The sequence below is a fragment of the Stegodyphus dumicola genome, chromosome X1 (genome assembly GCF_044657685.1).
Source record: "Stegodyphus dumicola isolate Sdum_Otavi_A_Nest chromosome X1, ASM4465768v1".
Taxonomy (NCBI): Eukaryota; Metazoa; Arthropoda; class Arachnida; order Araneae; family Eresidae; genus Stegodyphus; species Stegodyphus dumicola.
The window spans coordinates 45798020-45824734 of NC_140780.1; the positions used below are offsets into that span (position 1 = coordinate 45798020).

At 33.3% G+C, this 26715-nt stretch overlaps 1 protein-coding gene across 2 annotated transcripts in view; it reads right to left on the minus strand.

Moving 5' to 3' along the window:
- LOC118179682 (UPF0462 protein C4orf33 homolog) overlaps window positions 1-26715 on the minus strand; it is a 132777-nt gene that overhangs the window by 76295 nt on the left and 29767 nt on the right. The window contains exons 1-2 of one of the 2 annotated variants that reach the window (XM_085808015.1): window positions 13258-13413; window positions 5514-5695 (exon numbers count right to left, since the gene is read on the minus strand). In XM_085808015.1, coding sequence (XP_085664141.1) covers window positions 5514-5694 — 181 coding nt within the window. In that variant the 5' untranslated portion in view covers window position 5695; window positions 13258-13413. Of the gene's footprint in view, window positions 1-5513; window positions 5696-13257; window positions 13414-26715 lie in introns of those variants that run through there. The other variant, XM_085808014.1, reaches the window with a different exon arrangement.

A 26715-nucleotide genomic window follows, 5' to 3' on the forward strand; every position in this document is an offset into this window, starting at 1 on the left:
TTTTTTAACTGCTTGATTAATGATGTTGGGTGAAAAGCCCCTGTCAATAGCTATTGCTTTTAAATAATTTAGTTCTTCATCAAGGGATAGATTGGAGGAGCAAATTTGAAGAGCACGGAAAACACAGGAATAAAATGAAGCTAACTTTTGTTTTGTCGGATGACATGATTTAAAGTGTGGTGGAAGGCAAACCGATGAAGGTTTACGGTAAAACGTAGTACTGAAGTTGGATGTGCTACGTGTGACTAGAATGTCGAGAAACGGAAGAGAATTGCAAGTCTCAAGTTCAAAAGTGAACTGAATTGCAAGATCAATAGAATTCATTGTTGAAAGAACTTCCTTTAAATCACCTTTATTACCTTCAAATATCTAAAAAAGTATCATCTGCATAGCGGAACCATGCCTAGGAAGTTTAAAATTTCAAACAATTTTGATTCACAATAATGCATGTAGATATCAGCCAGGATGGGACTCAGGGGGCTTCCTATGGCTAATCCCTCAGTTTGCTTGCAATATTTATTTTGGAAAACAAAATGCATTTGTTTCAAACAGACTTGAGTGAGAGAAATTAGCTCATCAATTTCGATGCAAGAGAAAAGAAATTCGTGAAGTCTGGTTTCTAGACATCTTAATGCACCCTCCACTAGAACATCGGTGAATAATGATTTTACATCAAAAGTCTTGGTCTAGAACAGAGAATGCAGTTAACTGTCATAAAAACACCCTTGCGGTAAAATTCGAAAAACTTCTTTTACAGTCTTCCAGTTCAAGTAGTTCAAAAAATCTTCCCAATACAAACATACCAAAACAGCCAATAGTTAATATTTCTAATGTTAGTTTATCAGAAGAACAAGAGAGAATTCTAAAATATACTTTTTAACTTCTCACAAACCTCTAAACCCTCGATTCCAAAGATTTTGGCTCCTATCGAAAAAGCTTTCAAATTCAGTAAAGTTTCAGATTCACAGAAAGAAATGATTAGGCATCTTATAGCTCATAATGTGAAATTCAATAATAAACCTTTGAAACCAAATTAACCGCGAGAGAAAGAGCTACAATGCGAGAAGTTCATTCTACCCCTGATATTATCATTTCAAAGGCTGACAAAGGTGGCCAGATAGTCATCATGGATAAGAACACTTACATCGATGGTGTCACTAAACTCTTAAACAGAGGACCATATAATCCGATCCCTAAAGATCCTTCACCTTTGGACCTGTCAGAAATAAAAACTGCGACTAAACCTTCACAAATCCTTTCAAGCAACTTAAAACATTCACTTATCCCATCTGTTGCAAATTGTGCCAGATTATATGCTCCCCCCAAACTTCACAAAAGTGGTATTCCTTTCCAAGCTATTCTATCAAATTTAGGTACTGCCTTGTATCCGTCAGCTAAATATTTAGTTTCCAGATTTTCAACTCCATTAGACAATAACATTTACACCATAAAAAATTCAAGAGAGTTTGTAAAAAAGGTTAAAAACATTTCTCCTAGAAATTTAGTCATAGTTTAGGTACTGCCTTGAATCCGTCAGCTAAATATTTAGTTTCCAGATTTTCAACTCCATTAGACAATAACATTTACACCATAAAAACATCAATAGAGTTTGTAAAAAAAGTTAAAAACATTTCTCCTAGAAATTTAGTCATGGTTCCTTTTGATGTAATATCATTATTCACCAATGTTCAAGTGGAGGGTGTCATCCGACTAAACAAAAGTTAGCATCATTTTATTCCTATGTTTTCAGTGCTCTTCAAATTTGCTCCTCCAAACTATCCCTTGATTTAGAATTAAATTACTTAAAAGCAATAGCTATTGACAGGGGCTTTTCACCCAACATTATTAATCAAGCAGTTAAAAAATTCTCATCTCAACACACCAAAAGGTACACTCTTGTTTTAGGAGATTATAAAAATTCTGTTGTCATTCCCTTCTTTCCATAAATTAGCTATATATTTGCACGTATTTTGCGGAAATGTAACTTTTGGGTCGTTTATTCTCCCATCAATAAAATTCTAAGTTCCACACTCAAGGAACCCATTCCGGATATGAATTCCTGGGGTACTTACAGGATTCCTTGCCAGTGTGGTTTAATTTACATTGCTCAAACTAAGACAGACTTAAAATTTCGTGTCAAGGAACATGAGGCATATGTTAAAAAAAAGGAAACAGAAAAGTCTTCTGTTGCCCAACATTTTGGTCTGAAAATCACACTTTCCATTTTTCTGCTGCCAAAATTATTCAAAAAACATTTTCCGTTGATGAAGTGGATTTTCTGGAAGCATTTCACATTCAAAAAAATCTTTCTGTTCTAGCTAACGACCCTAACTCCAATCCTTCTTTGCCTTCAGCCTTTAAAGAAATTATGTTTCGGTTCTGGTTTCATAACAGATGGTGCCAGTAGTTTATCTCCTGTCCAGGCTTTCTTATCTTATCTAATCATTATATCCTATCTCATTTATTTGCCCTTTTGCAGCTGAGGATGATGGTTCGGTAAAACCATTGTGAAAATTTGAAAATATAATGCCGATTTTTGTTGTTTGACTTCAAAATTAGTATTTGTCCAGCATGTTATTGTGTCTTAATTAATAAAGAAGAGTTTTAGGATATGTATTGTTGAAATTAGGGGGGAAAATCTGATAAATATAATTAAAAGAATTATTCCCTTACATTTTATAATAACTCAGTTAATTTTAAATAATATTTTTAAAAAATCCTTTTTTTTATTCCCTTTCAGAAATATTCAGAGAAAATTAAGTACTATTTAACTTATTTTAATATTAAAATAAAAGGTACTCTAATTTGAAATGAACTGAATACAGCATTAATTATAAATTGACTTAGAGGTTAGAGTAGATTGAAGAGTGCCCCTTGGATTATGGCCAAGTTGTTGTTTCATTTATGGTAACCTGAGTAGTTGAATGCTATGGAAACCCTATTATGATGTAACTGGTTGCATGATTGCAGTGAATTTGAATGATGGACGTATTTTGGATAACAAGTACGTTGTTATTTCAGGGTTTACATGGTAAAATGGCTGAATGTTGTAAGATTAATTTGAAGTTTCTGTACGATTTGGAATGAAAGGGAAAAAAGCATTAATTGGCTGGTGTGTAAATGAAGGTTTACTTAGCTGTCATTTTAAGTGTCCTGTTTGTAGGAAGGAAATTCGAACGTCGGAGGATACCTGGAATTAAGAAGGATATTTTCGACTCTTTATTTTTGGGAATTTATATGGCAACACCAGTATATAGATTATAGTTCAAATAATTTTAGAAAGATTTTGGATGCTGGTAAGGAATTTTGATTGAAATTTGTAAATAAGGTAAGTTGATATTTCCTTTGTGTAGTGCTATGATGAATTTTTTTTATGTTATTTCATTGTTTGATTTAAAATGTAGTTTATTGAGATTATATATTTTTTGTTGGCTGCTCCTTTGACTTTTTAAGTGAATATAGATTGACGTGTACATGGATAAAGACAAGCCAGTGCGGAATGCCTAGTTTGTGCAATTTGTTGTACAATATTTTAGGAAGAAGCTCTGTAAATAGAAAAGAAACAATGCATATTTTTAATATTAATAATACAATAAACTTTGATCTTAATTTCTAACCTTAACTAACCTTTATCTTAACTAAACTTTGATTTTAATTTTTAACTTTAACTAACCTTTTTTAACCTACCTAACCTTTATCTTAATCCTTAAACAAATACAATTGAATAACCTTAAAATTTTTTTCTAATGTATTTAACGAAAACGTGTGGAATATTTCATTTAGATTAAACCATACTGAGGAAACAGTTCTGTGAAAAGTACAGCCTTTAATTCCATTCAGAATGAAATGTTTAAAAGTGTATGCTTTTCATATACTCAGGACTCTGAAATATTGTAGAAAAAGAAAATACAGTCAAATACCGAAAATCTGCCGATCTGAAATCCGCGTTACCTCTCAGAATGTAAACATTCAGTTTATAGGTTCCGGAAACCACAACATTGAGTACGAAATATCAAAGAAAAAAATACTTACCGAATAAATGACGTCATAATTAGCGAATAATAATGAGACAAAATGGAAATACCAAATTATTAACATAAAAAAAAGTTTAAAAAATAAGATAAAATAAATAAGATAAGTTTTTCCCCTCTAATCTGCATCGAGGTAAAAAAGCAGACGATTCACTCAACTCTTTGTTCAAGTTCGCGATTGTTGTATTTTCTGAGCTTTGTTATTTCATTCCATGAGATTGTTTAGTGCTGCCTTTTTTTATCCGGATATTTTGTGGATAAATTAAGAATATTAATTTCAGCCCTTTTTAACACAATGACAGATAAGAAACGAACTCGTGATTTTACTGCTTGCAACGTTGAAAAACGTTAACACGTTGCATTGACGGTAATGCAAAAAGTGCAAATTCTGCAAAAGATGGAAGCAGTTGCTACTCCTCGATTTATAGCAGTATGGTATGGAATTGCGACACGATTGTGTATGATATACGGAAAAATAAAGGAAAGCTGTTGAAATTTTACAGCAACAGTGATTCTAACACTGGAATCCCAAACCGGAAATCTTTGCATGAGGCGAAATCGGCAAATCTCGAAGCTGTGTACATATAATAAAATGAATAATATAATCAATTTATATATGTAATAATAATTTAATGCATATTATAAATTATTGCAATAATGTACATAATAATTTAATTAAATGTATCTAATACGCCTTATTCATTTTGCACTTTTAGTCTGAATATTATGTTTTATCTTTTCTGTCCTGAAATCCACAAAATCCTAAAATCCGCACAACCTCTGGTCCCAAGCTTTGCAAATTTCTGGAATTCTACTGTATATACATTTATATGTATATTTACGAATTACAAAAAATTTACATCAGATTGTATCAAAACCCATTGATCTTAATCGTAAATCATTCAATGTTTTGGTCACCACGAAGAAATCACCAGTGTTTAAAGCAGTTTATCGGGCAAACCGGGTAGGGCCTCTCCATCTTACTTCCTACCTCCATGAACAGAAGTACACCACGAATTACTCAATGCAAAGGCGATGCACCTTCTATTTGTTTTTGTTTATACTACTCTTGTATTTCAGTAAAAGCCAATGTGAAGTACAAAATTCATGATTCTACACTTGGTCATTTTCATTAATAAACATTACTGAAATGATTTAAATGTTTACATAGTTCACATTAAGAACAGTTAATTTTCTAAATATTATAACATCACCTGTTAATACTGCTGTTATTTCATGAGTTCTTTTTTTCTGTTTTGTATTTCTCATAAATAGTTTTGTTTTGTAAGATGGTTTGCAACAGTAATCTTTCCATGTTTCTGCAGTAAACAAACTTAACTTTTTTTCCTAGAATGGGCCAATTACTTAGGAGTCTACTGTATATCAACCAGTGACCTTAAAGCTACTTCAGTATTTCATGAATTTTTTTCTTTAAGTAAAAAAACTGTAAAAGAACACTAAAGTAGAAAAAGAAAAACTGACCTTCATAATCAAACAGATTTTCAAATGGCTGTCCTGCAGCACCACTTGGGGGAGGCGGATCTTTAAAATAAGGTGCTGTAACATTCATGATGATAAAATCCTTATCATTTTTGAAAAGAATTTTAATGATGTCATGGTCTAATGGCCTGTCATCCCACGTCCTTTTAATTTCAAACTCCATTCTAGGAAAGAAAAAAAAAAAAAAATGTTAAAACTATATTTTTCTAAACATGATTCTAAAACTTAACTTCAGAAATCATAAGAACAAAAAGTGCAGCTTAAAGTTTGGACTGAGAGCTTTATACGAGCCTGAAATTTTAATATGAATTAAAATATTATTAATATTTCAATACAACAGTTTTAACAAATCTAAATGACTATTTTTAAAACCAAACCTTGAACTGTAAATCATGAAAGATAAAATGTTAGAAGTTTCTAGAATACGGAAGTTTTATATTAATTAAAGCTTGATCAGCCTGCTAAAATTTGGTCTGGTTTATCTTAATAAGTCCAAACTAAAATTTAAGCAAATTAAATTTTACAAACTAAATTATCCAGTATTTATAACATCTTCATTACTGCATTTTGACTCCACATATTTTATGCAACTGCTTTTGTTTGGTTTATGCGATTGAGGCAAACCCTAAATGGCTATCTGCCTGATTAGAAGAATGCCTTCATGGAGGACTTTCTAAGGGAATCTGGCATATATACATGCTACACATAGGGAAAAATATGAAAACGCCCATGCAGCCAGCCTGTTCACAGGATCGAAACCTTGGACCGAACTACCAGTATTTAGCAACTTTACCACTCGGCTGTTATGGGCCTATGCAACTGCTTAATCTAAGATGTACAATATACTAGAATTTCCAAGTACACTAAAATTATCTTATTAAATTTACAGATCTTGCTTTTTTTTTTTTTTTTTTTTTTTTTTTTTTTTGCAAGCATGGAAATTTTTCAACAGTTTCAAGAAAATAACCAATTTTCTTTTAATTCAAATATGTTTCCAGTGATACCACACACATTTAAAATTCCCTCTCATAAAATATACTTTCATTGTATATTAAACAACATTCCTAGATGCATGATCTAAAAATAATCTTTCTGTAATAAATGTCCCATCTAAAAACATCAATAATTTAATCCTAACATATTAAGGACACAATCAAATTTTCAATTATTTCCCAATATGCATTTCTTGTATAATGTTGACTCCTTTTCTTGGTTACAACAACAGATAAATTATCATTCTCAAATTGATACTCAATTTCATTTTTCTTTATCAGCTCCTCACAGATTTTCAGTATTTATATATAGACAAGAGATTCCCAACCTTTCTCTTGCATTGAACATTTTTAAGAGAAATGTTTTCTTCATTGACCCCTTTACATTTTTCTCTATAATATACAGCAATTGAAACAATCATAATACAAATAATTATACATAATGATGGCAATTAGACTAAGAACAAGAATAAAAGTTATGAAAGAAAAATGGTTTATTAGACTGATGTTTTATTTTTATTAATTTTTTTATTCTTCTTCTTATTAATTTTATAAACAAGTTTTCAGACACAAAATCACAGATTCTCTTTGTCCAAAAGTTCAGTTTTACTGAATGCGATGTCTGCACTTGATGCGTGGATGCAATATTTTGAATACTTGGCATACAAGTGCTGAACGGAATTCTTAAATCATCTCGTTTGAAAATATTTAAACTCTTTCTTGTTTCTTGCAGTAAGTTATGGACTTGATTAAAGCTTATTTCCTCAAGAGCGAAAAGTCAATAATGTTGGTCCAGTAACAGCTTTAATTTGAGAATATTTGTTTTCAGATGACTATTTTTCAATACTTAGCACACTCATGTGTTTTGAATAAGACTTGTATGATAAAGGTTTTAATCAATAAACAACTGTTAATTATCAATTTTTGGTAATCAATGGGTCCTTGATTGTGCTGATCAGTGCTTATTCAGGCATTGGCTGCCAGTCGACCTCTTGACAATCATAGAAAAACTTTAAAATTTCATTGACCCCCAAGGAGTCCATACCAAATCCATTAGAAACCTCTGATGTAAACAGTAGTAATTTTCCAGAAATATACATGTAAGACAGGTTTTATGTGGCATAGTAATCCTATTCACAGCAGCACCCTTGTGTTGCATATATTTTTTAGAGAATAATTGGTACTATTCCATTTTGAGGACAGTAAAAAAATTGCAGCGAGAATGTATGCCCAAAAGCAACAAATCTAGCAAACGCGCCTATTTACACAGCACCAAATCTAGCGTACGTGCTAATTTCAGATTGCATAAGTTTATATAGTTCTATATTTCTTAAGATGCCATTGAAATACTAGTTTAATTTTTAAATCCTTTTTTGATATCCTATGGATTTAACAATTTAGGAATTGCACATGACCGAAAGTCTGCAATAGAATTTTGGGTAAAGTGCATAATCACCCACTGCTTGACACGTTTTTAAGAATTGCACATACTTGGTATCCATGTACACAGCGACCTATTTTTCACTTTAAAAAAAATCCAAGAATTGTACAAAAATGGCACTGCACACACCGTTGACTTTATCTATGTACACATCTTTATCTATGTATCTATTTTCACTTAAAAAGTAAATGAAAATTGACAAAAATACAATTGTTTTTACCCTTGTAAAAAGCGGCAAACAAATAAGTGGGCATTTCAGCACTTTACCGAGAATTTTTTCAAAGAAAAAAAAAATCATTCATTATAGAAAATTACGTTTGAACAACCAATGAGATGAAATTATGCTCTAGTGACAACTCGGTAGCGAAATAGCAATGCAGGCATCCATTCAATTATGTTTAGCAATTTTTATATAAATTTTAATAATGATCTGAAATAGTTGTTTACTCTTATGCTTCCATTCAGTCATGTTTAGCCTTTTTTATATAAATTATAATAATAAAGTATTATATGAAATTAACCTTTCATCTAAATTAAAACATCAATCTTAGATAGTTATTTACTAATATACTTCCTTTCTTGCATTAGGGTTGCCGCAATTATTTTTCACTACACTGGCATCAGCAATAGTTTGGCGATTTTTTACGGCCTTCAAAACTGAATAATTTAGTTTGAAACCGCATAACTTTTACTTGTATCTTTTTCACAAAAACTAAGGTACTGCTGTCATTGCATGTTAAACAAAGAAGTTCAGCTAAGAGATTCAGTTTAGTATTAGATTTCAATAGGAAATTAAAATATCAAGCTTATTTCTTTCACTGTATTTGTTTATATGAATTAAGATAGTAGTTTTTTTTTTTTTTTTTTTCTTTTACCCAAATCTGCATAAGCAAGCTTGTCTGTTACATGTATCTACATCTGCATGAACGGTTCAATTAGATTAGATTATTTAGGTTCTGGCCAAGCACTCGAAGATTTTATGCCTAAACGAAGAGATACCTTTGTAAAAGGCTTTTTAAAGATAACTAGCTCACAACAAATTAACTTACAAATAGGGAAAACCATGAAAACCCAAACAGTCAGCACATTCCCCAAGATTTGAGCCTGGGTCAAACTATGCGTGTTAGGCAGTTTTACCACTTGGTCGCTCGTATGTCTTCATATGAAAAACTCAGTGGTAACTAATCACGAAATATGAAACACTGGAAGTTTCCAGGACAATTTCATGGTGCGTGGAAAGACCATTTGGTTAGAGTAGATTAAAGGATGCCCCTAGGATTATCGCTAAGTTGTTTTATTTACGGTAACATTAGTATCTGAATGCTATGGAAACCCTATTATGATGTAATTGGTTGCGTGATTGTGGTGAATTTAAATGATGGGATGGATTTTGGATAAGAAGTACATTGTTATTTTGTGGTTTACTCGGTAAAATAAATTTGAAGGGCCCTTTTCCGTTTTGCCGGCGCAAGCGTTAAAGTCGCTGATAATGGTACAACTGATGCCAAACGTAATATCCTTACTGCTAACCTTTTATGCCTCATTTTCAAAATAATTTGCAACCATTTCTTATCAGATTGATTGTTTCTTTCAATACTGGCATACAATTAATAGAATGTTTCTCAGATAGTTCAATTTTATACCCTAAGGCCATTCGCGGTAATTAAGTCAATTAGGATGCAATCACACCGCTTACACGAAGGCAAAAATATAGAAAAGGCAAAGTCAAGGGTTAAATTCATCAATTCTAATGAAAATGCACTAGCGAAGTAAAGCACCGCAAATTTACATAATTTCTGAGTAAGCTATTCGTACGGATTGAAATAATTCTTGTATTTAAAGTTATATTCTAAATTAAGACTTGACTTGAAATTATGTAGATAATTACTGAGAGAGATTTTAGTAGTTTACGTGAGACTTGGGCTCACGTATTATGAAAAGGTGAATCAGTATGTTGAACCATGAAAGCATACTAAATTCTTAAATTAATATCTTTTTACAAATTTATTGTCTTTATTTATTGGCTTTTTTACAATAATTTTAATGTTTATGTCTTCAAAATAAAAAATTCTTAGAAATAACATTTGCTAACATTTTTTATTTGTATGCTGTATGTTGTCGCCAATAATGCCTGCTTGACGAGATTTGCGTTGGTGAAATGGAAAAGTACCATTTGAAAATTCTGTGCGATTTGGAACGAAAGGGAAAAAGTATTAATTGAGTGGTGTGTAAATAGAGGTTTACTTAGTTGCTATTATAAGTGTCCTGTTTGTAGGAAGGAAATATGTATGATCTAACGTCGCAGGATACCTACACTATGGAGGATATTTTTTTACTCTTATTTTTGTGAATTTATGTGACGACACCAGTATACAGATTCTAGTTCAGATAATTTTTAGGAAGTTTTTGGATGCTGTTAAGGAATTTTATTTGGCTGAAGACAGGAAAATCTGCAAATAAGGTAAGTGGATATTTCCTACGTGTAGTGCTAAGATAAATTTACATTTTTATGTTATTTCATTGTTTGATTTAAAATGTAGTTTATTGAGATTATAAATGTTTTTGTTGGCTGCTCCTTTGAATTTTTAAGTGAATTTAGATTGATGTGTACAAAGTTAAGGGAGTGTGCAATCCTTAGTTTGTGCAATTCTCCGATTTTTTTAAATTGAAATTATGTCAATGTGTACATGGATACCGTGTTTGTGCAATTCTTTGACTTGTTATTTTGGATTTGTATAGCGTTGAATTTTGGCACAAAATTCGCTCCTACATAAAGCCAAAATAACAAGTGAAAGCATTGCACAAACTCGGTGCCCATGTACTGTCAAAAATCGCCAAAGAGCACCCATAAATATATTTTTACACATCATTTCAAAAGAAATTCAAATTGACTTACAGTTGTTTTATAACACATGCTCCATGTTAAAGAATTATTTATATTATGATTCTGACATAAAATATATTGATATTTAATTAACAAATATTCTCTATACACGTATAAAGGTAATTTAAAGTAAATTTAAATTCAAATTTTAAATTGTGAAATTTTAATTGCATGCATATAAAAGATTAATTATTGCTGCAAACTAATTTATAATATCATTTAAATTTTGGGAGTATATGTAATTAAGTGCACGTATCTAAAACCATGAAAAATGTATAATATTCCAAAAAAAATTAATACCAAAAATTTTTTTAAAGAATTTTTAAGATTAAATTAATTTGCATAAGTGAATAATTGTTGAGGAGGCAGGAGACAGATCTTATTAAGGTAGAGTTGCCTCCAAACCTAACTCTTCAATTACTCAATTCGTCTTTTCTGATCCATATAGGCATGGGTATAGTAATATTCAAAACCAAAAGTAAAACCAAATGTAGTGAATTACTCAAAAATAAAATTTAAACTAGTAAGAATTTTGAGAAAGTTAGTAAGCAAATTGACTAGGAATTAAAATATTAATTAAATGTAAATTGCCAAAGTAATTAAGTTGATAGAGTAGAAAACCAAAGTGATTCAGAAACCTTAGCCTCATAGATATTTTTAATTTTATAATTTTTGGCAAATTTTGTTTTGAACTTTCGAACACTTTTATACAGAATATATACCCAGTAGAGGATAAAACCTTTCATCATTAAAGTACTTTTAAACGTGATGAAAAAAAAACTATTAATTAGTGCATGTACTTATGGTGTGGATAAACTCAGTAATGTAATGCAAAATTAAATATAAATATTAATGGATTAAACATTGGTTGAATCTTTATACAGTTCCATAAATATCTACAGATCATTAAGAAAATTCAGATCAAAACAAATTTAAAAAGGAAAATTATGCTAAAAATTACTACAGAGTCAGGTAATGCAATTTGCACAATTTAATTTTCATTAATTAAATAAATTCTTTTATCATTGTAAAATATTTTCCTTTGTTAAGACTACAAATCAAAAGCCTGAAGATTCAGTGATCTACAGAAAGACTGGAAGATGTGATTAAAAAAACTGCAAGATTTGGAAGCTATGACATCCTTACATGATCAAATCTACAGCAGGAACTCAGAAATATTTCAATTTAAAATAACCTGTGGAACAATGTCAAAAAGCTCACATTCTTCCTACTCACAAAATTTTCTTTTTAAAGCATTTTCAACAATTCTTTGAAACTACGGAATATAAAATTAGTAACAAAACAACCTTGAGTTTGGCGTAAATTTATGTCAAGATCTCAATCGATTTCAAGAGAGATAGTCTTGCAGATTTCTCTACTCCTGATGAAGAGGGACCTGTCCCTGTTTGCTATCGAAATCAATCGAGATCTTGACATAATTATACGCGAAACTCAAGGTTGTGGTGTTACTAATTTTATGTTTCACTTGGCATGTTTCTCTTTTGTTTTCAAGTACAGTATATCTCTACAAAAAACACATAACTTTTCTGGAAGGTAAAATTTTTTCACTGCATGCAAACTGCTGGAGGTAGATCATAAACATTTTTTTAAATCAGACTGAATTATTTGAATTAGAGCAAAACAAGTGAGGAGTGTTTGCCTTACTGTAATTACTTACTACATATCTTACTTTAATGCTATCTATCTCCTTTTAGAAAAATAGTCACATCTCACACAGTTTTCCTTTGTTTAAATTTTTAATATCTCTAAATGATGCAAATTCCATCAACTTAGCATTTAACACATAATAGGTTTTACAACAATACATAATTTGTTAAATGTAAATGGCTCTTGTTAAACTTTCTTTCAGAAAGCTGTGTAAAGTTTTATATCTGAAAAAAGATATGAATGCCAATTTGAACTCTAATTACCGATGATACTCTGTCTTACATTAACTGCATTTAAACGAGGTGCAATATGTTTTGATAATCAACAAATGGAAATTTTCTGTGGGAGAGGGGGAATTTCCATTCCTATCAAATCTTTATAGTTTTGGGGTACTAAATTTTTATATCTGTAGGGCAAAACTGCTTCTTTCGTGAATTCGTGTCTAAAATTTGCGTAATCCAACTGATGTAGTTCAAATCCATACATTGACAAAACCTTAAACATAACTAAAAATTAATACTTATAGGAAGCAAAATAAACTCTTTTTGAATTTACTTTTAATATTTGAACTTGCATAAATATAACTTAACATCATAATATTATTGCGATTTCTTAGAATTTCAGTACTACTAAAAATCATTTAAAACTTTTGCTCTTTGAAGAAGAGGAAACATGTCGAGTTTGGTTTAATTTAAAGCAGAAATTATTAGTTCGGATATAGCACTATCAGAAAAAAAATACCTTTCATAACAGAATCAAAGATTTATTTGATAAGTTTTTCGAAGTTCGCTCTACTTTAACAAACGAAAGAAAAACAAACACTGGTGTCTGGTTTTGCACCCAGGAAGTCTTTCGGTCGTTAAATTTCAAGGAGGTTAGAATAGAAGGAAGGAGGGTCGCAGCAAAGAATATGTAGTGTTAAGAAGGAAAGCTTCGCAGCAGCAGGAGTGGCTCCCTCCGAACGAAAAGGAACACAACTGCGCATGCGTGAAATATCTGTCGCCAAAAAGCGCCAAAGCTCGAAGCTGATGTCGAAGTTCGAACAGGTTCGACGGTCACGTTTATCAAGAGTTTAAAGCTGTGTGACTCCATTTTTCTCCCTTACATATTGAGAGATATAAAATCAGACATCAAACTGCGATATGGATGATACAAGTTCAACTAGTAAAAGAAAAAAGACGAAACTTCGAGTTTAAATTATCGCGAAAAGTCAAAGAACAATTCATCTTAATCCATGTTCCTCAATTTCCTGTACACGTGGCGAAGGTAGAAAATCTTGGCCAGGTACATCACAAAAGAGGAAATTCTCGCCAACAGGTTCCCTCGCCAAATCCCTTGGTCGCCATCCCTCTTCTTTCTAGCGGCGAAGAAAAATGTAAAGATAAAGAGAAATTTAATAAATTATTAAATTAGTTTTGAATAGATAAATAGAAAAAAAAAGTATCGGACCTCGTCTTATGTGAGACATTGTCCGGAATTACAATTCCACTTAGATGCTAAGAAGCAGCTCAGTTAATCTCCGTCTGAGTTTAAACCCTGATTATACATAAAATATACTATTCCAAGGGATGACAAGTATTACTCTTTTTTTGCAGCACACCAGGAAAAAGGATAAAACGATTAAACTCTTCAAAATAAATACAAATTTATCATATGAATACAGTGCATCAAAACAAAAATATATGTGGTACTCTTTTTTTTTTTTTTTTTTTTTTTTTGTTCATTCTTCAAAAATCTCTTAGGTGACCTCAATAACTTGAAAGAAAAAGTTAAATTATATCTGAACAATAGCAAGATCTGTATCTTTAGTAGAAAGCCCACTCAATCCCTAAATATTAAAAATAAATATTTAGGATTAATAAATATTTCTAATATATTTGGAAATTTATTATTCCCAAATTATATGACTATAACTAAATCCTTTATGCCACTTCTCTTTTACAAAGGTCTTAAATTTACTCTCAGAAAGAACTAAGGGTTGTAAAAGAAAGCATGGATTTTCATTTTTCTAGAAAGAAAAAGTGAAATTCTTATTTAATATTTTAATTTAATGTAATGACTGCAAAAATGTACGCCTTAATTCTAAAAAAGTATACTGATCTTGTAAGGATCTTAAGTTTTACTAACGTTTATTTTATTTTAAATCTTTACTATCACTTCTTATTTTCTACTTCCGGCCAGAATTAAAAGCTTTAACTTATTTATGCAAATTTGTCTTGCGAACGCCAAGTACTTAAGTTGTGGCTTTTTGCCAAGCAAGAGAGAGGAAGGAGCTCTTGCTTTGCCAAGCAAGAGCAGGCCGCTTGCCATAGCAGTTTTACTCGGTTGCTGGTTGCCTTCAAGGCCAGAGGTTTAATCCTCTTGATAATTTTAAACGTATCGTAGTGTTAACAGTTCTCTGTACTACATACGGCCTTTCTGTTAATATACGGCCAATCTGCAAGTAGGCACTTGTTTATTAATCCAAAGTTAGTTTAGTTAGAGTTTAGTTAATATTTTTATATTCTTACGTTCAGACCACAAGTGGTTGGTCTCTGTATTCCGAAGTCCGGAAATCATTGTAAAGAGAGAAAAATAAAGGGTTTCGTATACCCTTCCTGTGTATCTTGTCTACTTCCCACATTTATTGAACATAGCTTTAGTAAGCTCCCTGTTCCGAGTCAGGTCATTTAATGTTCCCAAAGCAAGTAAGGAGGAACACTGAACCTGATAGTGGCGCCCGACGAAGAAGAATAACCATGGCCGAGTTTCAAGAAGAACCTGTGCTGCCTGCAGAAGCGGCTCAGAATCCAGAAATGCCAGCTGCCGCCCTGGAAGGATTTGGTTACATCGTCCAGACCATGCGCGCATCGATGAAACCAGAAGCAACATTTAATGGAAACTCACCGGTAACCAGTTTTTTGGAAAAATTGGATGACCACTTCATGCTGTATCCCGTGCATGAGTTCCAGAAAGTCACCTTAGCTAGCAGCGCTTTGAGTGGCCAAGCGCTTAATTGGTTCAAATGTATCGGCAGAAGCCTCTTGGGTCAAGCGGGAAGTCCCACCTATACTTACGAAAATTTCAAGACTGCCTTAGTAAAAGCCTTCCCTGTCGTAAGGGATCGTGCAAAATTAGAAACGGAACTTTTCAGCATATATCAGCAACGAATCGAAAATCTTTCCACCTTTATTTTAAGAAAAATTCACGTCTTCAAACTCTTGTATGGAAAGCGTCCGGATCCTGAGATAATTCAAGTGATTTTGCCGAGGTTACTTCCCCAAGTACAAGACTTTATTGAATTAAGGAATCCGACTACACTGGAAAAGTTATTTGAGCTAGCAATCCAGTTTGAAAGTAGAAGAACGGCGGACATTGAAAGAAGACGCCAGTATGAGCAACGAAACCAATTTGGTGCGCCAAGACCACATCAAAGTCAAGCACATGGCTACGGAAGCAAAGCGAATCAGTGGGCAAGGAAACCCGAGTATCCAAAAACAACCGGCGAACGTCGACAGTTCAATAGTAATCCAGGAAAAAAAGTCTGAAGGCCAGTGGAAAAAGAAGGAAAGCATGGAAGGGAAAAAACAAGATTTAAACTAAAATGGATTTCGGCTGACGGGAGGGTGCGGAAATCCGAAGGCCAAGAAAACCCCTCTTCCTTCAAGTTAAATACAGTGATGGTGAAAAATTTGACTCTTCCAAAGATTGAAGTGTTGGTGAATAACATCCCAGCCACCGCATTCCTGGATACAGGCACGCAGTGTTCCTGTGTGGCAGAAGATTTTTTAGGAAGTATTTTCGTAAATACCGCATATATAATTCGGATAATACGACAGTGTTAGCTGCGCAGGGAGAAAGATGCAAGTGCATAGGTAAATTACCGCTATACGTTCGTATCAAGGACGAACAAGTAAAGATTATGTTTTTTATAGTAACGAATTTGCAAGCACATATCATCTTAGGGATAGATTTTCTTTCAGAGGCAGAAGCAACGCTGGATTTTAACGAAGCGTCCCTTAAGCTGACGATGAAACCAGTTCGAGAAGAAAAAACAGAACCACCAATATTAAACCTTGACCACCTGCCTAAGGAAGAGCAACAAAAAATCCGACAAGTGGTAAGTGAATTTGCTTCGTTATTTAGTGATATTCCAGGATTTACTCAAGTTACTAACCATAGTATCGACACCGGAGATTCACTGCCAGTTCGCCACAAACCATACCGATATGATAAGAATAAAGAAAAAATTATAGAGTGGCACATTAGAGATATGTTACGTAAAAAGATCATAACGCCCATCTCAAGTAGTTATGCTAGCCCGGTTGTTTTATGCAAGAAAAACAATGACTATCCAGTAACACATCCAAAAAGGTGGCGTTTTGCGATTGACTATCGTAAATTAAACTCCATGACTAAATATCCGGTATATCCGTTACCTATTATTGAAGAAATTTTAAGGAACATAACCTCTACGAAATACATGACTACGTTAGACTTAAAGACTGGTTATTTTCAAATAGGTGTTAAACCAGAAGATGTGCCTAAGACTGCTTTTATAACCAAGTCTGGCACTTATGCATTCTTGCGTATGCCGTTCGGCCTTTCAGGAGCACCGGCAATATTTCAGAGATGTATGGACATTGTGCTAAGGCCTGTTCTAGGAAAGACCACATTTATCTATTTAGAAAATATCATTATTACTAGTGATAATCTGGACCAACATGTACAGGATTTAAGACAGGTGTTTTCATTATTAAATGAGGCCGGTTGAAAAGTGCAAATTTGCAGCCCCTGAATTAAAATACTTAGGTTACAAAATATCTCAGAAAGGAATCGAGACAGACGAATCAAAAATAATCGCTGTGCAAAAGTATCCGCCTCCAAATACGGCGAAGAAGCTCTCTTCTTTTCTAGGACTTTGTTCATATTATAGGTCCTTTATAAAAGATTTTGCAGCTATTGCTGAACCATTGTTAAAATTAAAAAGGAAAAAGGCAAGATTCTCGTGGATGGCCGAAGCCAAAAGTGCTTTCGAAAAATTAAAGCAAGCATTAACGCAAGGCCCTGTTTTGAAATTTCCTGAAAATGATGAGAATTTAGAAATTTCAGCGGATGCTTCAGATTATGCGGTAGGAGCGGTACTTTCGCAAAATCAGCAGCCCGTGGCATTTTTTAGTCGAACTTTAAATCAAACACAAAGAAATTATTCCGCGACCGAGTGAGAGGCACTTGCAGTTCTGTTAGCAGTGCGAAAGTTCCGAGTCTATTTTGAAAGGGCGCCAATAACAGTGTATTCTGATCGTGCGGCGGTAACTAGATTGTACTCAGGGAAAAACTTATCCCCAAGGTTAATAAGATGGGCACTCAAGTTACAAGAGTATAAAGAGTATAATCTGGTAATCAAGCACATCCCCGGAAAAGAAAATATCGTAGCAGATGCCCTATGCAGAATAAAAATAGATCAAGTAGGTAATACTGTAAAGGTGGCGATACTCACAGCATGTAGAATACATTCCCAAGAAACTGTAATAACCGAACTGGGTAAGGATCCTGAATTTAGAAACATTTATGAGTATTTAAAGGATCCTGAAAATTTTAGCCACCAAGTTATTGTGGCGATAAGAAATAGGGCGGCCCATTACGAACTAATAGATGGTCTATTATTTTATACAAAAACTACAAATTCCAACAACGAATTTCGACCTGTTATCCCAGCTAGTCTTAGATTAAATATCTTCCAGGAGTTACACGACTGCCCTTTAGCTTCTCATGCTGGTATTCGAAAAACTATCCAACGCGTACGCGAAGCAGTCTATTTTCGTGAACTGCAAAAGTTAACAAGGGCGTATGTCCAGTCCTGCCCAACATGTCAAGCAGTTAATTATATTAATTTCCGCCCGGCCGGGTTTCTAAATAGCATTAAATTCGAATTTCCAAATGAAATAATTGGCATAGATTTATTGGGCCCTTTCCCAAAAAGTCAGTTAAATAAAAGTCGGTATCTCCTTGTTATGGTTGATCATTTTAGTAAGTGGACCGAAATTGTTCCCTTAAAACGAGCCTCCGCGAAATTAGTTACTGATTCTATTTTAAATAAATACATTTTAAAATACGGGGCGCCCCTAAAAGTTATATCGGATAATGGTCCTCAATTTGTAAGTAATATATTTGAAGACATGTGCCAAAAACTGGGCATACGTCATTTAAAAATGGTCCCGTATCGGCCGCAATCAAATATAGCGGAACGGGTCAATAGAAATATAGTGAAAATTATCCGTAGTTATGTTAAAAATTTTCATAAAAGCTGGGATAACTATGTCAATGAATTAGCTTTCGCCCTTAGGACCGCAAAACATGATACAACGGGCAAAACTCCTGCTGAGTTATTTTTAGGCAGAAAGATTATAACGCCGTTAGATAAATTATTTTATGTTCAACAAAGAGCCCCAGAATTTAAAATGGGTGATATAGAAAAATTAATTAAAGAAGCAAAAAAAAAAAAAAACACTGAAGTAGCACAGAGAAAACAAAAACTCTATTACGATTTGAAACGACGGGGAGTAACTTATAAAGTAGGAGATGAAGTATTGAAAATTAAGCCTTCACTTTCTTCAGCACCAGAAGATAAAACCGCCAAATTTTTTCCACGATTTGAAGGACCATATGTCATAGAAAAAATAACTCAGGCTGTAGTGGTGTTAAAAGCCAGGAATGGTGAAACATGCTCCGCAAACATTGACCAGATAAAACCTTTCTATAACCGTAATAAAATGCAAATATTTAAAGATCTTTTGCAGGATCCGGCACGGCAGGCACTGCAGGCACAAGCTCAAGAGGTGGAACAATGACAATCACAAGGGCAAGCCATTAGGAGGCAGGAGCAATTGAAAAGAAAGTTTCCCCGTTGGAAAATTGAAGGTAACAAGAAAAAGAAGCCGTTCCACCGACCAGAAAAGAGAGAGCACGACCACCACCAGAATGAAGAAGGGAGAAGTACGACGAATGCAAAGAGAGCCAGGAGAAATAACGGCAACTATAACCCGGCTCCCAAACGGAAGATCAACGCATCGGACAGGAGTCTACGCAGCAAATGTCGACGAATTTCTGAGGGAACACCAGCTGCGGAGGCAAAGAAACAAGGAAAATTTGAACAGCCAGCAACGAGATCCAAGCAGGAACGAGAGAGATGTGTCCCGGTTCCGCCAAGACCAGCTGCCATCAAACGGCCAAGACCACAGGCAGAGTCTAAAACGAAGGTCTTCAAGGGTGACCGAACTGGAAGGAAAAGAAAGCTCTTAGAGGAAGGAACTAAAAGGCGAACCCGCACAAGAAGGAAGATAAACCAAATGCTAGTCTTCGCTACCTTCCACGACTGGGCAGAAAAAAGGATGTCCGAATATCACAAAGATAAGTAAAACTTTATGTTACTTTGCAACCTTAAGTTAATCTTTCATTCTTACTGCAAGTGGCAGAATTCAAGACGTTTTACCTCATGTGAGGTCTACCTTTATCGCCAAAAAGGCGAGAAATGAGTTGTTACCTATTTTGGTAGTATGTTTTTCAATTACTCGTGAGTAAAACTAAAATTAATGTATAATAGGAATGTGTAAATACTTGAATATTGTAAAAGTTATTGTATAAAATTTTATTTAAAACATTCTGGTAAGAAAGAAGTTTTAGTCTAAAAGACTTTTGAAATGTAGTATTTCAATGTAGAAGAATTGGCACTTGCTTGGAAAAGAATAGAAGTTAACAATGTACTACTAATGTATGTTTTAAAATGCGTAAAATTAACGGCATGTTAATATGTCCTTATATACAATGTGAACTGTTATTTTAAACGTTAAGAAATACTGTGATATGTTAAAAGTGAAAGTAATGCCAAAAATTTTAACCTATTCGTGTGACTGTAAAAAGAGCAAATTATTGTGAATATGTGTTAAAGGTTGAATGAATGTAGTTAGGCTCTCTGACGCTACACTTCAGAGTTAGCCACTTTCAGAATAGTACCTCAGGGTTTAGAGATGAATATAAGGTGTGTTATGAGGTCTTGTTATGTTGAATTTTAACACGTTAGTGTTTTGATTACAGGCGGTAGTGTTGAACACTTGTACATAAACACGTTCGTGTTTGGTGTTTTCTTTTACAACACATGTCAGAGAGCACGGGGAGAAAATTAAGTAACGTCATGAATGAAATAAGAATGTTAAGAGAAATATAAGTACTCATGTTACTTGCCATTTAATTGTGTAACATTTCATTAAACTAGTCTCTGGAAGGAACGAGATTTCAACTAAGAACTCCTGTTTAGATGCAGTACAGATGAAAAGTAATTGTCCATGGAATTGATAATGTAAAAACGACTTTTTTTTAATTTCTAGTTTCTAGTGAGAAATGTTTGTAAAAGATTGGCCTCGCGTTAGATTCTAGAGCTAAAAGTTTTCAACAAGGTCGTTTTAGACCTCAGTTTCAAACTAATTAACTCTGGCGGGAAGTATGTAAGGATCTTAATTTTTACTAACGTTTATTTTATTTTAAATCTTTACTATCACTTCTTATTTTCTAATTCCGGCCAGAATTAAAAGCTTTAACTTATTTATGCAAATTTGTCTTGCGAACGCCAAGTACTTAAGTTGTGGCTTTTTGCCAAGCAAGAGAGAGGAAGGAGCTCTTGCTTTGCCAAGCAAGAGCAGGCCGCTTGCCATAGCAGTTTTACTCGGTTGCTGGTTGCCTTCAAGGCCAGAGGTTTAATCCTCTTGATAATTTTAAACGTATCGTAGTGTTAACAGTTCTCTGTACTACATACGGCCTTTCTGTTAATATACGGCCAATCTTCAAGTAGGCACTTGTTTATTAATCCAAAGTTAGTTTAGTTAGAGTTTAGTTAATATTTTTATATTCTTACGTTCAGACCACAAGTGGTTAGTCTCTGTATTCCGAAGTCCGGAAATCATTGTAAAGAGAGAAAAATAAAGGGTTTCGTATACCCTTCCTGTGTATCTTGTCTACTTCCCACATTTATTGAACATAGCTTTAGTAAGCTCCCTGTTCCGAGTCAGGTCATTTAATGTTCCCAAAGCAAGTAAGGAGGAACACTGAACCTGATAATCTAACAGTTTTTTCAAAATGCTTTGATCATGTATGAAAACAAATTTTTGTTTATTGAATATATTAATTTTAATATTTTACGCTAACCATAACACAATATAAACCTGAATTGCCAGTGCTGTGAGCAAACAGGATTAGAAATCAAATCATAGGGACAGTACACACTCAAGCTATGGTTAAGATACTACTAAATGATCCTCGTTCTTTCTGCATAAAAAAATTGCATATCTTACTATCAGATCTTTGACAACTTTAGGATACCAAACATAATCATTACTCAACTACCTGTAATTATAATACACTTGTTGGCCTTTTAAATGCTAATATTAATTAGACTATATATTTATTACATCATTTTATATTTTAGTAATTTTAATTTGTTTAAATATAATTTGAAAGGTTTTCTTTTTCTTAATCCGAGAATCTTTTTCCATTTAAATTAATGGTAAATAGTCCTTTGATATATAACCTTTTGTTTATAAAAATGTTCAATGAAAGATTGCTTTCATTACGTATTAAAAAATCTGATTTTAATTAAAATTTGAAAATTGTTCTGTAATTGTATCAGCTTGACACTATTAATTAAAATAATTGCCATCATTTTTAAACTTTAAATTTCAAGATAGTTATTTCTTGTAAGTGCGTAGTGCACATTAATACATTAATAGCACATAACCTAAAATAGTAACAATATGCCAAACTTATGGTGTATATAATCTTTGCTGTATAATAAGAGGGGGGAAAATATTAAAACAAGTCTTAAATATTTTCATGCTTTTAAAATGAAATATATTTCTTGCAAGAGAGGTAGCACATAAAATTGTCATTTTGCCAATGTAATTAATATTTAAACGCTACAATTGTCAAATTACTCAGCTGACACATTAGAAATAATTTTTCTTTTGCAGTAAATACTGTAAATCTTATATAGATTAAGAATTCTCTTAACCTGTTCAATGTCCATACGATTGCCATTAACTCCAATTTGCTGGCATGAAAAATGCTTCTATATAGTTTTTAACAATTATCATAAAAATTAAAATTTGTAAGAAATAATTTCCAACATTTAGGATTGTACATTGTTGTAGTTTAAATGAGAAATCAACTAGGATTTGATCAAATAACATTTATTAACAGACTTCAGAAACAAGCAAGAGACATACCTAGATATAAAATGGTTAAAAAATTTCTGCATATAATTGTTCCCATCAACAACTGTACTGCATATTACAAAACTCAACTGATCTCTGTCCATGGTACCAATGGAGCATAAATTTTACAGCTCCAAGGAAATTTAGATGCGATCCGTCAAACCAAGTGCGAGGTCTCAGACCTTTTTCTGGGAAAGATCTAAGATTGAAACGTTATTTTGGTGTATCGTAATTGGTAAAACACATCATTTCAGGATTATTTTTATAAAATTTTCAGCTATGAGGAATCCCTTTTTTCTGTAGTAATTTCACTGCTTCCTGCTCTTTTTTTTTTTTTTTTTTTTTTTTTTTTTTGTAAATTCCAGGAACTTTGCTATTGAACAAGAATTTCTATCTATAGAATTAAAGAGAAAGTATTTTCACAAAAAATTAAACAAGTTACATTGAAATAAATGCTTAATAAAGGAAACAAATAAATATTGAGCTTTTCGTTTTTGTACATTTTGAGTCCCTTTAGGTCATACATACTTTGTTATTTCATAAATCACCATTTCATATTTCTAATTTTATAATTAACATCTTACTGGATTTAAATTTCAGATCTAATATGCAGCAAAATCCCAAATCTGAAACTGCCAATGTCATGAATATTCTAGATCTTTCATTTTGTACTATATCTTTAACAGCAGCCAGTACAAAGCCATGCTATACAGGATATAAAAAATTCCAGTGACAGTTTCTTTTTCAAGGATGTTCATGGTCTGAACAACATTTTGCTGTTTCGGAAATGCTGCTTAGCACAGCAAAAAACAAGTCCAGCAGACATTAAATTAAATCGATGGAACACCGTGCATAATTTTTTTAATTTCTGTGGCATACGCTCAGAATGAGAATGTCGAACAGGGCCCGATAAATAGGTTCTGCATGCTTTCATAGAGGACTGGGAAATAAAATACATCTTCTGTTTTGAAATGACATCAAAAGGAACTGTTTGAAATTAATCAATTTCTTGACTTATTTAAAAACTTCGGACGAATGGTAATATATTTAGCAGAGAAAACCTTTTTACTTAACAACGAACTCATTTATTTTAGCATTCTAAACATTACAAAAAGAATAACATTCCATGCGTTATCACGCTCAAAGTAATATATAACAAAACATCACTGTTGCCACAAAAAATCTACATTATAATGAACATATTAAATTATTGTGTATTAACTGAGTTCGTGCACGTTCCTGAACATCCTCCCACCTTGCAATTTTAGGAAATTGCAACATATTCTCTACTCAGTTCATGAGTTTCTAGTTCTGATTCTTCAGAGAAAGGCCATTTATCCGGCTCCTTTTTAAGCCAATCCGGCCACTTCCACCATGTGTTTCCATTTCTGTAGCAACATTTTGGCATCGCACCATCTAGAATGAAGATTAGCTGGATTGCTTGAGTTTAGTACATAATGCCAGTCGTCCGGATTTGTGCATCTCCTTATTTCAGCTACATGATTTGTCACCAAAAGACTCCAGTGGGTGTCTTTTTTGGTCCATGTCAGAACTTCAGACGAGTCACTCCAAAGGCACACTTGGCATTTTGTCAATTTAAGAACGTCAGTGACTTGACGATACAGCCGAGTAGCTATAAGTGCTCCAAGCAACTCTAATCTAGGAATAGTCACTTCTTTGGCAGGCGCTACTCTTGATTTACATAATACCAATTGTATCAAAAGTTTTGGAAGAATTTCTATTAAATTCGGCCTTTTTTCGAGGCAAGCATTCAAGGAATTCCCATTTTCATCCTTCAATGAGGCATCCAATACAGGTCGCACTTTCGTAGTCAGACTGCAATCCTTGATTACTGCTTGATGAGACAAATTGTGACCAGTATCACTATTATTCGAAGCTATTTGAATTATACCTTCCTCGTGCCAGCCTTTAATAAAACCATCATATTCTTCGAAAAATCCCATCTTCTGCAGTCTTCGTGTATTGGTGAAAAGTCTTTTTTCCCCCCCGCTTTATCTTTATTATCTTCAAGAATCCGATGACTATCCTTCCAAGACAAACAGACTTCATACCGATTGCCCTCGATTATTTTATTGTTCTCTAGGAAAAATTTTATCGTGTCAGTGTCTAAATTCTCCTTAGTCTTAACTTCCGCCGGATCTTTTATGCCAATTGTCTCTAAATTCCATAGTTCTGTGAGATCCAAATAACAAAGTCCGACGATATCAAGCAAGGTATTATGACTTTGCACTGGGCCTTGTAGGGTCCAACCCAATTTTGTTTCAATGACAATTAGGTTTTTGTCAATTGGAATGATATTATTCGTCATCAACAGTCCGGAATAGTCGGCTCTTATTAACAATCCGATATCTGGTGTATCTCTACCAGAATCACTGATTTTGATTTTATGTTCTAGAAGTGAGGAACATATATGTTTGAGTTTCATTCTAGGCATGTATCCACAAATTTTGTCTTTATCTAAAACCGATAATTCGTATTTGAATTTATTTTCCGTTCCTTGTATTTCGATATCAAAAATACCATGGACCTGAGATTCAGTTTCAACTCCACCAAACAAATTGTGGCTCAAGGTCTCTTGATCTAATGGGACTAAATCTAGTCTCTTTATTATGTCTTTCCGTAAATAAGATCTTTGTGACCCACTGTCAAAAAGCATTCTCACAAGCTCCTTTTTTCCATTATGGACAATCTTCACCATAATAGTTTGGAGAAGAGTTGTTTGCAGTTTTTGGTTAGACAATAAAGTCTCAGTCGTTTCGTTAGCTGCTTTAGGTTCTTCCTTTTTTGAACTTCTGGAACCTTTTAGTTCTCTGCACATCACCGTTACATGACTTTTGTTGCAAACTAGGCATTCCACAGAACTTTTACACTTTTCGGCAGCATGCCGAATTTTTAGGCAGTTAAAACAAGCTTTTTTCTTTCTTAGTTAAATTTTCTTATCTTCCAATGAAAGGCTGTGCAGCTTAAAGCACTCATAAGAATTATGTGTTTCCATTTCACACCAAACACAAAAATTAAGCTGTTTCTTCTTTGAATCTCCTGCATAAATACAAGCTACTGTGGCTGGAACCGACTCAAATTTGTCTGGAGCAGAAAAACTTGTACGGGCCAACTGAAGACGCTCTTCACTTTCAACTTCAATTAGGAGAAAATGCAATAAATTTTCCAAATTTTCAGTGTGTGCAACACTTGCCCTACGCTGGCGAGATCGCTCCCATGCCCTCAGAATTTCTTCAGGTAGTGAAGACTATACAAGGGGTTAAGCATAGCTGCATAAATCTCACTTTTTACCCCCAACGTCTCCAAAGCTCTGAGTTGTGTCTCTAACTTATCATATAAGATAGATAGACTCTCTCGCTGGGGATCCAACGACCGTTGCTTGCAATAGATATTGAAATTTGTCATCGTCATCTATATTTACATCTTCGTCGATCTTCTTAAACTGTCCCCAAAATCCTAACCAATTTCGGGTCTCCCCATTAAATTTTTGAAGCTCCAACTTTGGTAATTTAAAGTTCCTTTTCGTGGAATTTTCTAAAGGCCCAGGTGTAATTACAGGAGTGGAATTCACCATTTTATTTTCTACTTTTGTTTTTAAACTGATATATTTATCACGATATGTTTCATTCGTGTCAAAATCAGCCAAATATTCACTTTCGTTTTCACTTTTCAACAAAAGTTCGGAAATTTGTGATTGAACCTCTTCTAATCTGTTGAATTTTCCTTCCAACTGTAAGCTCAATACTTGGAGTTGATTAACGTCCACGTCAGGCTTTAGAATTTCAGCATCTAAAGCACTGGCAGTAATCGTAAACGATTGCCTTAGAGGCTTACGCTTTCGTGATAAAAATTCCATGATTTTGAATTCAACATATCCAATATATTCAAATAATAAGAGATATAATCAAATAAATCATAAACTCACTTGATAAATTCC